The sequence below is a fragment of the Hyperolius riggenbachi genome, chromosome 3 (genome assembly GCF_040937935.1).
Source record: "Hyperolius riggenbachi isolate aHypRig1 chromosome 3, aHypRig1.pri, whole genome shotgun sequence".
Classification (NCBI taxonomy): domain Eukaryota; kingdom Metazoa; phylum Chordata; class Amphibia; order Anura; family Hyperoliidae; genus Hyperolius; species Hyperolius riggenbachi.
The window spans coordinates 316094357-316106866 of NC_090648.1; the positions used below are offsets into that span (position 1 = coordinate 316094357).

At 42.3% G+C, this 12510-nt stretch overlaps 1 protein-coding gene across 1 annotated transcript in view; it reads left to right on the plus strand.

Annotated features, from left to right (window-relative positions):
• Positions 1 to 12308, plus strand: part of TBK1 (TANK binding kinase 1) — a 79585-nt gene extending 67277 nt beyond the window's left edge. The window contains exons 20-21 of the mRNA XM_068276742.1: positions 3755 to 3826; positions 11938 to 12308. Coding sequence (XP_068132843.1) covers positions 3755 to 3826; positions 11938 to 11989 — 124 coding nt within the window. The 3' untranslated portion in view covers positions 11990 to 12308. The remainder of the gene's footprint in view (positions 1 to 3754; positions 3827 to 11937) is intronic.
• Positions 12309 to 12510: the final 202 nt, after the last annotated feature.

Sequence of the window (12510 nt, forward strand, 5' to 3'; positions counted from 1 at the left end):
GTTAGCTACAGAATAAATCCAGGATATAAAGTGGAGAAGTTCCAGGGTCCATGTAGTAAACGTGAAATTATGGTTGCCACATTTATTTTATTAAATAATGCCAGTTAATTATCCTGCTGATCCTTTACCTCCAGTATTTAAAGCCAAAACCTCAGAACTATCATTGCAAAGTAGGCTCTCAAACTAAAGTTTAGCCAAACTAACTGCATGCTTATTTCAGGTGTGATTTAAACAACCACTGAAGCCACAAAGATTGGCAGGACAGCAATACATTAGTCATTGTTTAAAGGAAATAAATATGGCAGCTTCCATATCCCTCTCAGTAAAGGGTCAGTTTAAAGCGGATCAGAGATGAAAAACTATAACAAGTAACTTGTCTATATATCTTATCTAAAGTTTAGATAGTTTACACAGCATATCTAGCTGCAAACAGCTTCAAAAGTTTGATTATTTATTCCTGTGATACAATCAGAGCAGCCATGTTCTGTCACATTGTCACAGGCTGAGGGCTGGAGATGCTATTAGCTTGCTTGTGTGTAAATTCAGTCCCCTCTCCTCCTCCTCCCTCCTCCCCTCTGCCTCTGAAATCAATGGCTAGTATCCTCCTCCTCCTGCCCAGACTGAGCTCCCATAAGCCCTTGCTACAGTGCCAAGGCACAAAAGGAGCTGTGGGCGAGGCCTGTTTAGTTTATAGGGAATAAGAGTATTAAAACAAAACAAAAAAAGTAGTTGGCTTGAGAAATGCCCTATAAACTATATGAAAGTAACACAATTATGCAATGAGTAAAAGAAAGTGATGTGGTTTTGTTAGTCACTATAAATGTTTTAATAACCTGAAATCTTAAAAAAGCCTTGTAGCGAGTGTGGGAGGGTTGTTTTGCAAAAGTGCTGGAAAAGCCTGACATGCCAGGCCATTTTACTATGTGACACACATGATGTAATTGTGGAGGAGCCAGGGGTCATAGAAGAAGAGAGAGGAGGCCATAAAGCCACCACATTATACATAAGAGGCCTGAGTGGAGTTATGTGGGAACAGCTGCTCATATTCACCTTTACTGGCCCATGCAGTACTTTTCTGGTGTTGGCTAGCTCACTTTACATGTTCTTTGGGTGGTTCTGCATCTCTGTTTACTTACTGTATTTTATCACTTTAGCAATTACTTCAAAGGAAACTTTGTCTTGAATGAAAACAAGAATGTTGTCCTTGTATGTCATTTTCATGATAGCACAAGAGTAAAATGTCATTGGCCTCTCTTCATACTTTGATACTGGGTTTCTGCTCACAATTCTTATAGAACATTGCTTACTGCAGTGTCTTGCATATTGCATTGTAGAAGAGCACTTGGTTTGGTGAGACAAATCTTATGTCTCAGACCTTTACTGCAGCTGCGCTGTATCTTTTTTTTTTTTTTTTAACAGAACAAGAGTAATGCTGGGAATACACGGGTCGATCCGGCGGCCGATTAGCTGCCGGATTGACTCCCGCCGCGTCCCCGCTCGTCCGTGCGGATCGATTACCGCTCATCCCCACCGGCGCTCCTTATCAGCTGCTTGATTCCCTGCCATTGTCCGCCGGCAGGGATCGAGCGGGCGGGGGTCGAGCAGCATGATCGGACCAGCTGGCCGCATCAGCTGCTCGATACACGGTACAGAAACGTACCATGTATCCCCAGCATAAAACCTTGTTTAATGTAAACAAACACCAAGGCCATCAGTTACCATACATACCGTAATCTGAGCAATGCTCGTTACAGTGGTCCTCAACTCTTGCACAGGACAGACGGAAAACAGAAAAATCCACCCTGTATGTATTTAGAGAGTTTAGCCTGTCTAATTCCCCCCTCATCTGTGACTTAGCACAAGTTTAATTTGATCTTTTATCTGTGTCAGCTCAAGTATCTCAGCAGTCCTTGGCAGAGCAGCTTATTTGTAAACACAGGATGTTAACTTTGTCTGCTTCCATTAAAGCAGGAAGTAAATGCACTGCAGATTTATTGCAGGATTTCTATTAGCTGTAACAAATACATGTTTTCCTTTAAAGGCTATTAAGCTGTTTATCTTTTAGAGCAGAGTGTGGAGCATTAAGAGGTACAGTAATTCTGTCTCCGCCCAGTTTATTGGTCAAGAACAGCATAATGGCAAACACTCTTGCCCTCACAGCCCTGGAGTCCCAGTTTTGGTTCCTGGTCTGGACATTGTCTGTGAGGATGTGTATGTTCTCCCTGTGTTTCCATCGGTTTTCTCCAGCATTCAAGTTTCCTCATTCATCCCAAAAACAAAGTTGTCTTCCCCCTAAGAAATTGACCCTAGACTATGGCAAAAATAGATAGGGTAACACACATGACCTGGGTAGTTTATTAAGCAGATTCTTAGGCAGCAGGGCATTTCTTGGCTGTTAATAGACTTTTTGAGTCCTACAGGTGAAATGCATTTTACAGAAATCTGGGGTGCCTAGTCATTGTGTGAATGTCTTGAAAGCTCCATTTGTCTTTGTTGACTGAGTAAATCTCTTGTTTATCCGACTGATGTACTTGGTACTGTGATAATTCTCTTATTATGCTATCTTTATAGAGGCAGCAAAACAGCATAAAATGTTGTAACACATTCCCAACACCCCATAGCATTCTGAGCGTCCTATACCTAGGACATTTACAATAATCCATGGAACTCATATACAGTAATGTGCAACTATTCTGTACTATATTGAGGCACACACATTGCAGGTGGCATACCAGAAGCTATGACTTCAGAGTTATTGTCAGCGAGTATGCTGGTACCTTGCAACTCTGCAGGAGTGTGTGTTGTTTGCTTAATGGGACAGGTTTACCAAAGCTAAAAGTACATTGAACTCTGTCTGTGATGAAGGGTGATAAGGCCAATGGCCAAATATAGTACATGTGCTTGTTTCCTTGTTATTACTGCCATTTTTGCTGTCAGAAAGGAATGTTTTTTTTTTTCTCCTGTGAGGCATTTTTCCCCAGTGAAAAGCCTAACGGCCTAAAAAAATAAAACCATAGCTAGTAACAGTCTGTCACCTATCTGCTGTCTGTACACTGTATAGTGAAACAGGGCCTATGTTACTTACTGTGCAGTGTTTGCCTCTTCTTTTGGATAGTACTGAAATCATGTACAGCTATATTGGCCTCAATTCACTAAGCAGTTTAGACTAGTCTACTGATGGTTTTTAGTCTACTGATGGTTTGTTGTAAATCAGTTACATCAAGAGGGAATTCACTAATAATTAACAAACGTTTTAGACCTGGTCTAAAACATTCGGTAATTAGGTCGGTAAAGCAGGGGAAATGATCAAAAGATGCAATTCGCAAACGAGTAGCTGTGACTGACATCCTTATCCTCTGATGAGCTCTTCTCTGAGTACAATTAAACCCCTGCATAATTCATTCAAATGGTTGCATCATCATGTCTAAAATACCTCAGAGAATTACTTTACCGACAGAATCAGCTGGTCTAATCTCTGTCAGAAAAAGTGGGTGTGGTTACTCCTTGTTTGCCTTTGTGAATTGCATCTTTTGATCATTTCCCCTGCTTTACCGCCCTAATTACAGAATGTTTTAGACCAGGTCTAAAACAAACTGGTCTAAAACATTACACCAAACCATCAGTAGACTTAAAACCATCAGTAGACTAGTCTAAACTGCTTAGTTAATTGAGGCCAATGTTGTTACTAATCAAGGAAATATATCGTTAAATGAAGCTTATTAAGATTGTTGTATCTGCTCTCTTGATGTGACAGAATGCGCAAGCTGAAGGAAGAAATGGAAGGCGTTGTCAAAGAGTTGGCTGAAAATAATCATATCTTGGAAAGGTAAAGTACAATAGACAATACATTATACATATTTCAATGTCAATGTAAATTTGGTGGTGAGATATGCCTTCTATGTGTTGGAGGATGGGAAGCAACTTTTAATCCCCCAAATTGCACTTCAAAGTAGATGAAAGCTGTAAAATGTATTCCATGGGATAAACCCAGAGAGCCAGTGCACTGCCAGGTGTGTCATCTAATGCCATAGTAAGACTGAAATCTATAGCATTACTAAATGCATTCATAATACCATGGCAACCTAGTAAAAACTACAGCTCAATGAGGACTAAAATGGCAATGCTAAAATCATCAGTTGGGGAAGTCCCAGACAGGAATGTTGTCTCAAAAAAAAAGCAGCTACAGTGGTCCTTATTGAGACGCAGTGGCAAACATATCTGAGGTATAGTTTGATTGAATCATTTTATTTGTTACATTGGCCTCAATTCACTAAGCTTATCTCCTGTCTTTAATATTGTTTCTAGAGTTATCACCATGATGATAAGGCACGTAGTATTCAGGAAACATTTTACCTCAGGCAAACCTAAAGTTTTTTTCTTCTGTCTTTAACCTCCCTGGCGGTAAGCTCGACCTAGGGTCGAGCTAGCCACCGCAGGGGATCACATGGCCCCGGGAGGATTTTTTATAAATAAAACTTGCGCTAAATGCTTAAGCTAGCACTTTGATAGCTAATTATGGCCCCCAAGTCCCTCCGGTCCCCTCCGATCGCCCCCGATCACTGCCGTAATACGTACCTCCCAAGGATCCCACGAAGGCGCAGCCTCCCAATCAGCTCCAGGCTTCGCTATGGGGAGGATCGGGACTGCCCATGACGTCATGTCTGATCGTCGCATGGCGACGAGTGAAGCTGAATCGTGAAGCTGCGGCTCTCGCGGGATCGCGGAGATGTAAATATTGCCGGCGGCAATCGGCGGGTTTAGTTGGGTGACGGGGGTCTTGGGGGACATAATTAGCTAGCGAAGTGCTAGCTTAAGCATATAGCGCAAGGTTTATTTTAAAAAGTCCTCCCGCGGATGCAGCCTCTAAAACTGCGTACCGCCAGGGAGGTTAAGTTAAGGTGAGATCTCTAAAGTTAACTCTTCAATCCTTAAAATAACTCCAGGCTGTTAATTAACTGCATGTGAAAATAACTAGGTAACTTAAAGAGAAACTCCGACCAAGAATTGAACTTTATCCCAATCAGTAGCTGATACCCCCTTTTACATGAGAAATCTATTCAAATTGACCACCCCCCCCCCCAAAAAAAAATTCTGAGTACATACTCTTGCCAGTGTCCTGTCTGTAAACCCTGTTGCATTGTGGGAAATAGCTGTTTACAGCTGTTTCCAACTGCCAAAACAGCAAACAGCAGGTACATCACCTGCCAACAGTAAAAAGGTCACCATGTGATAAATGTCAGAATATAAATCAGGGATTTAAAATATTTTACAATGGGCAAACACTGACTAAATCATTTATACATAATTATTGTAAAAATGAAGCACTTTTTATTACATTTTTTTCACTGGAGTTCATCTTTAAGGAATGAAGAGATAAGATAACTCTCTCACTGTGAAAACTTATCTCTACACCTTAATAAGGAAAGATCGATGTGTGGTGATAAGTTTTCTCTTGCCTTATTATCTCCAGCATGACCTTAGTGAATTGAGGCCATTGTGTTGAACCAAATTAAAACACTTAAAAATATCGGATATTTCATGCAAATACTTAAAATTCAAATTGACTTGTTAAATATCCACGCGACTTCCTGTGATTTAATGAGATGAGGAAATCACCCAGTCATTTATGTTTATAGTAAAGAGCAAATTCAGTCTAAATATTACATTCTGTGCATTCTCTTCCAAGATTAAGTTCTAATTACCTTTGGGGGTCTTTTTCTCTAACCTACTCCCCGAGCCCTGTGTCCACTGACTTTAGTCAGACGTAGCCTCATTAAGTTTATTGGATTTACAGAAAGTGTGCAATAATTGTTTAAACAAAATTAGGCAGGTGCATACATTTGGGCACCACAAAAAAGATATGAAATCAATATTTAGTAGATTCTCCTTTTGCAGAAATTACAGCCTCTAAACGCTTTCTGTAGGTTGCAATGAGAGTCTGGATTCTGGTTGAATGTATTTTGGACCATTCCTCTTTACAAAACATCTCTAGTTCATTCAGGTTTGATGGCTTCTGAGCATGGACAGCTCTCTTTAACTCACACCACAGATTTTCTGCACGCTGTGGGTAGCACAGAACGCTACCCACAGCGTGCTAGGAAGGGAGGGGGGAGGGGAGGGACATCTGGCTACCTATAAATCTGGCTAAACACCTGGCTCACTATATACCTGGCTAAACACCTGGCTCACAATATACTTGGCTGCACATCTGGCTAACTATACCTAGCTGCACATCTGGCTACCTATACATCTGGCTAACTATACCTGGCTGCACATCTGGCTAACTATACATCTGGCTATACATCTGGGTCTTATACTCACCATTGGCATGCTGATCCCTCGTCGTGTACCTCTGATAGCTTCCCCAGTATCTTCTTCCATGTCCCTTGGTGGATTTTGCTTCTCCCTCGGCGATCACGTCCCCCGTTGATCGGCGTTGATGACACCAGGGTCACACAGCCTCATCAACATCTTGCAGAATTTTTTTTTTTAAATTGAATTCAGTACAATAACCTGTATTGAATTCAATATAAAAAAAATTGATTGCTAAAAAAAAATGGTTGAAAATTATTGGAAATTAATTGAAACACTTTTTGCACGGAAATCCTGGGGAAATTGAACGCCAGGGTGGTTAAGCAATTATTGCACACTTTCTGTAAATCCAATAAACTTAATTTCACTTCTCAAATATCACTGTGTGTGTCTCCAATATGGTATGTTTAACTGACAATTTTTTTATTACAGCAACCAACGATTTATATAGGAAAATCATAACCATTAACAAGGTTGCCCAAACTCTTGCACCCCACTGTACATGTTAGAGTTATCGTGTTTTTGCCATAGTGCCCTTTTTAAAAAGCAATTTTTGTAGCCTATGATGTGCAAGCTATTTTTGTACATTGTCAACAAGAAGTATACACTTCATCGGTGCGCTCTTCCTGTTGGGTATAAACATCATGGCTCATTGTTTGAACATGGTTATTGGAATAGCGTTAGAAGATTAAAGGTGCCCATACATCTAGCGATGTATAGGGGATTGACCAAGAGACAGATCTCTGTCTGATCGTATCTGATCAGAGAAAGCTCTATATCCTGCCCATACACCGCAGGCCGAGTCACGATCGACTTCAGCCTGATCAACCACATCAGCCTGAGAATCGATAATTGGGCATGCTTGTTGCGGCGCCGATTTTGATTTAATTTGATAATTACCGAATGGGATGGTCGATCAGCTGCAAAATCGCCAGACGTGTGGCCACCTTAAGCCCCATTCACACGCTTAACAGCAGTCCTTTATGCAGCACAATTATCAAACAACAAGTTGAAACAACCAAAAAAAAGTTGCTTGCTATTGTTCACATAACTGGTAAAGGTCCGTACACACGCCGGACTTTAGGCAACGACGGGTCCGTCGTTGCCTCCCGCTGGGTGGGCGTGCCAGCGACAGTCCGGCGTGTGTACGCTCTGTCGTCAGACTGATACGGCTGTTTCTGAGCGATCCGCCCGGCGGATCGCTCAGAAACAGCCGTATCAGTCTGACGACAGAGCGTACACACGCCGGACTGTCGCTGGCACGCCCACCCAGCGGGAGGCAACGACGGACCCGTCGTTGCCTAAAGTCCGGCGTGTGTACGGATCTTTAGACGTCAATCCAACTGTTGGATTGACGTCTTATCAGTCTTCTCAATTGTGTGAACAATAGCAAGCAACTTTTTTTGGTTGTTTCAACTTGATAATTGTGCTGCATAAAAGACTGCTGTTGAGCGTGTGTATGGGGTTTTAAGCCAGTAAAGTCAGAATGTCTTTCTTTATAGTATCAGTTCCATTGTGTGAATTGATTTGTAATTGCTGGGTAAACATAGCATTGCAAATCCAGGAGAGCTGTCCATGGTCTGCAGACGTTAAACAATGTACACCTTCAGCCATGTAAATCAAACCTCACCTGCATTTGTTTCATGGAATTATTTATGTACCTTGGACATCTGACCTCTGGCTGAATCTTGGATATTTTGGTGCCTGAAGTATAGTGATTGAATTGCCCATTTGAACATAACTACTGAAAAAAAAATGGTAATATAGTTAAACAGAGGAATAACATCTAGAGCAGGGGTCCCCAAACTTCTTTGGCTAAGGGCCGGGTCAACATACTTCAGACTGGGCAGAAAGTATGCCTTCCAACGCAGTATGTGCAGATAGTATGGCCTGCAACACAGTATGTGCAGAAAGTATGGCCTGCAACATAGTATGTGCAGGTAGTATGCACTCCACCACAGCATGTGCAGCTATTATGCCACCAACACAGTGCAGATATCGTGACCCTAACATAGCAAGTCATATGTGAGCCATAATGTCACCCAATGGCCTGACAATCAGCACAATCTCACTCATACACACACAATCTCTGTAGAAACATATGCTGTGCAATCCTCCATTTCCCCTTCGCAAAGAAACTATAACATTCCGGCACAGCACTGACCAAAATATATGTGATTATGCTTGCTACAAGTCATCCCCTCCACCCAGTAACCCATAATCCAGTGAATTACTAATTTCTGGTTTCCATATGGAAGGGTGGTGGCAAAACTGCTATTCTATATGCGGGCCACCAATATTTAAAGATGCAGCAGACTGCATCTACAGTGGAGGAAATAATTATTTGACCCCGCACTGATTTTGTAAGTTTGTCCAATGACAAAGAAATGAAAAGTCTCAGAACAGTATCATTTCAATGGTAGGTTTATTTTAACAGTGGCAGATAGCACATCAAAAGGAAAATCGAAAAAATAACCTTAAATAAAAGATAGCAACTGATTTGCATTTCATTGAGTGAAATACGTTTTTGAACCCTCTAACAATAAAAGACTTAATACTTAGTGGAAAAACCCTTGTTTGCAAGCACAGAGGTCAAACGTTTCTTGTAATTGATGTAATTTGCACACATTTTAGGAGGAATGTTGGTCCACTCCTCTTTGCAGATCATCTCTAAATCCCTAAGGTTTCGAGGCTGTCTCTGTGCAACTCTGAGCTTGAGCTCCCTCTATAGGTTTTCTATTGGATTAAGGTCCGGAGACTGACTAGGCCACTCCATGACCTTAATGTGCTTCTTCTTGAGCCACTCCTTTGTTGCCTTTGCTGTATGTTTTGGGTCATTGTCGTGCTGGAACACCCATCCACGACCCATTTTCAGTTTCCTGGCAGAGGGAAGGAGGTTGTCGTTCAGGATTTCACGATACATGGCTCCGTCCATTTTCCCGTTAATGCGATTAAGTTGTCCTGTGCCCTTAGCAGAAAAACACCCCCAAAGCAAAATGTTTCCACCCCCATGCTTGACGGTGGGGACGGTGTTTTGGGGGTCATAGGCAGCATGTTTCTTCCTCCAAACACAGCGAGTTGAGTTAATGCCAAAGAGCTCTATTTTGGTCTCATCAGACCACAGCACCTTCTCCCAGTCACTCACAGAATCATTCAGGTGTTCATTGGCAAACTTCAGACGAGCCTGCACATGTGCCTTCTTGAGCAGGGGGACCTTGCGGGCCCTGCAGGATTTTAATCCATTGCAGTGTAATGTGTTTCCAATGGTTTTCTTGGTGCCTGTGGTCCCTGCTAATTTGAGGTCATTCACTAACTCCTCCCGTGTAGTTCTAGGATGCTTTTTCACCTTTCTCAGAACCATTGACACCCCACGAGGTGAGATCTTGCGTGGAGCCCCAGAGCGAGGTCGATTGATGGTCATTTTGTGCTCCTTCCATTTTCGAACAATTGTACCAACAGTTGTCACCTTCTCTCCCAGCTTCTTGCTAATGGTTTTGTAGCCCATTCCAGCCTTGTGCAGGTCTACAATTTTGTCTCTGACATCCTTGGACAGCTCTTTGGTCTTTCCCATGTTGGAGAGTTTGGAGTCTGCTTGATTGATTGATTCTGTGGACAGGTGTCTTTTATACAGGTGACTAGTTGAGACAGGTGTCCTTAATGGGGGTGACTAATTGAGTAGAAGTGTCTAACCACTCTGTGGGAGCCAGAACTCTTAATGGTTGGTAGGGGTTCAAAAACTTATTTCACTCAATGAAATGCAAGTCAGTTGCTATCTTTTATTTAAGGTTATTTTTTCGATTTTCCTTTTGATGTGCTATCTGCCACTGTTAAAATAAACCTACCATTGAAATGATACTGTTCTGAGACTTTTCATTTCTTTGTCATTGGACAAACTTACAAAATCAGTGAGGGGTCAAATAATTATTTCCTCCACTGTATAAGTAATACATTTTGTGTGTGTGGGGACAGTAAAAAAGCCTCAGGGGGCCGCATTCGGCCTGCGGGCCTTAGTTTGAGGACCACTAATCTAGAGCAATTGGGTATAGCTCTCCAGAATATTCTGGAGGTGTGGCAGCAAAAGACGAGAGATATGGAAGAGCTGTGGATTGCCATAGAGGCAAGGGGTGGCCTACATCTCAAAAGCGGTTTACAGCCAATTGTGGCTACTGCAGCAGTGAGCCGCTAACTGATTTGGGGGAGGGGGGGTGAGGCACAACAGAAGGGTGCATCTCTAGTTTAAAGGGAACCAGAGAGGAACGGCATGAAAAAATAGAACAAGATTTTATACATACCTGGGGCTTCTTCCAGACCCATAAGCCTGGATCGCCGCCATCCTCCGCTTCCTGGATCGGCGGTACCGGGTCCCGTCACTTCCGGCAGACACGGACAATTGTCCATATCACAGGGGCTCCCTCCATACTCGTACGCATGATGCTGCGCAGTAGGCAGCCTCATGCGTATGTGTATGGAGGGAGCCCCGTGTGATGCGGACATTTGGCCGCGTCTGCCAGCCGACTGGCGGCAATGACGGGACCCGGTACCGGCGGATCCAGGCAGCAGAGGACGGCGGCGTGGGAGCGATCCGTGCGTATGGGGCTGGAAGAAGCCCCAGGTATGTATAAAACCTTCCCCCCAACGTCTCTGGTTCCCTTTAACCGGTGGTGGTTCAAACATGAATGTCAGTTCGGGCCCTTTTCCACCAGCGCGTTTGCGCTGGCTGAATCGCAAAAACGCAAACCGCTAGCGATTTTACAATCGCTACGGTTTGCTTTTTAACATAGGATCCGCGGTAGGTCATTTCCACTACCGCGATTCGTTTTTGTTAGGAACGCGAACGCGCGGCGGAGCGATATTTGCCGCGATTTTGCTATGCAGTGCATAGCATAGCAAAATCGCGGCGGCGAACGTCGGGGAATCGCCGGTAATTGCGATTCAGCAATCGCTAGCGTTCAGCGTGAACGCTAGCGATTGCAAGTGGAAAAGGGCCCTTAGTGTGTTTCTAGGGCTCAGCCTTTTCTAATTGCTAGTGATTTGAAAAAGCTCTTGCTAATGCAATGCTGTGGGGGATTTTTATAAAATCACATTGCTCAAGTGGGATCACACAGATAGCATTACATTAGCAAGAGCTTTTTTTTTAAATTGCAAAGAGCTCAGAAAAGCACTCCTAGTGGGTTCCAGGCTTTACTCTGTTTGCAATGAGTGTGACTCTAATTGACTTTGTTTGCATTTGATTTGAAGTTGTGTGTACAGTATATACACCTGAGTGCGCAATCCACCAAGTTATTTTATTGGTTGTTGTACCATGCCTAGTATTATTACTACATTGTAATTTAGAGTGGTTATTCATTTGTAACAAATAGTAAAGCACTGGTTGAATTTGGAAAATTTTGCAACACTTAAAGGTTGCTGTACTATTAAAACATTTTTTTTGGGCAGTTGCTGGCTTATGAATTCCCACTGTAGGAGCACAATCATACAGTCTCCTCCAGAGGATGGTTTTAACATTTTTTTTGTATTACTACAATTTTAATTTAAAAGAAATGTCATCTTTTAAGTCATGAAACACTAAAGTGTACACTGTATTGCTTAGTTAAATCCTATTGCATTGTGTTTTGCTCTCTCTAGATTCGGGGCCCTGACAATGGATGGCGGCTTTAGGAATGTGGACTGCATATAGTACAATTGCCCGTAACCAACTGTGGCTATGCATCCTGCCTCATGGGGCATTTCAGTGGACCTTAACTCTTGTCTGTCTCCTCATCTTTTATTTTAGTGCCAGAGTTTGATGTATATATTTGTACAAAACTGTGAATACGTTGATATACTTGAGTTTAATCTCTTACTTTGTTGCTATTACTGTTAAACAAGATTGTCTAGGTAATATCACACATAAAGCACTGTAATTTTCGAGTGATTTGTGTACAGACACTGTATAAATGATGCACCTGAACTGAGTGACTGTTGAAGACAAAATACAGTACAGTTTATTCCATCTATTTTCATGGTTCTATCAGTATTTATTTTGTATGAATCTAATTGAATCAGAATGCTGTCTATTTCAGGAATCCAGTTATGATGATATCTGTGCCTTAGGAAAGTAAGTAGCAGTTTATATGGTAGGGAACAGGGCTGATCTTTACATAGCCCTGTACTGATGGCTCAGAAGAATCAGCAGAGGACCAATTCTCTGCAAATTAG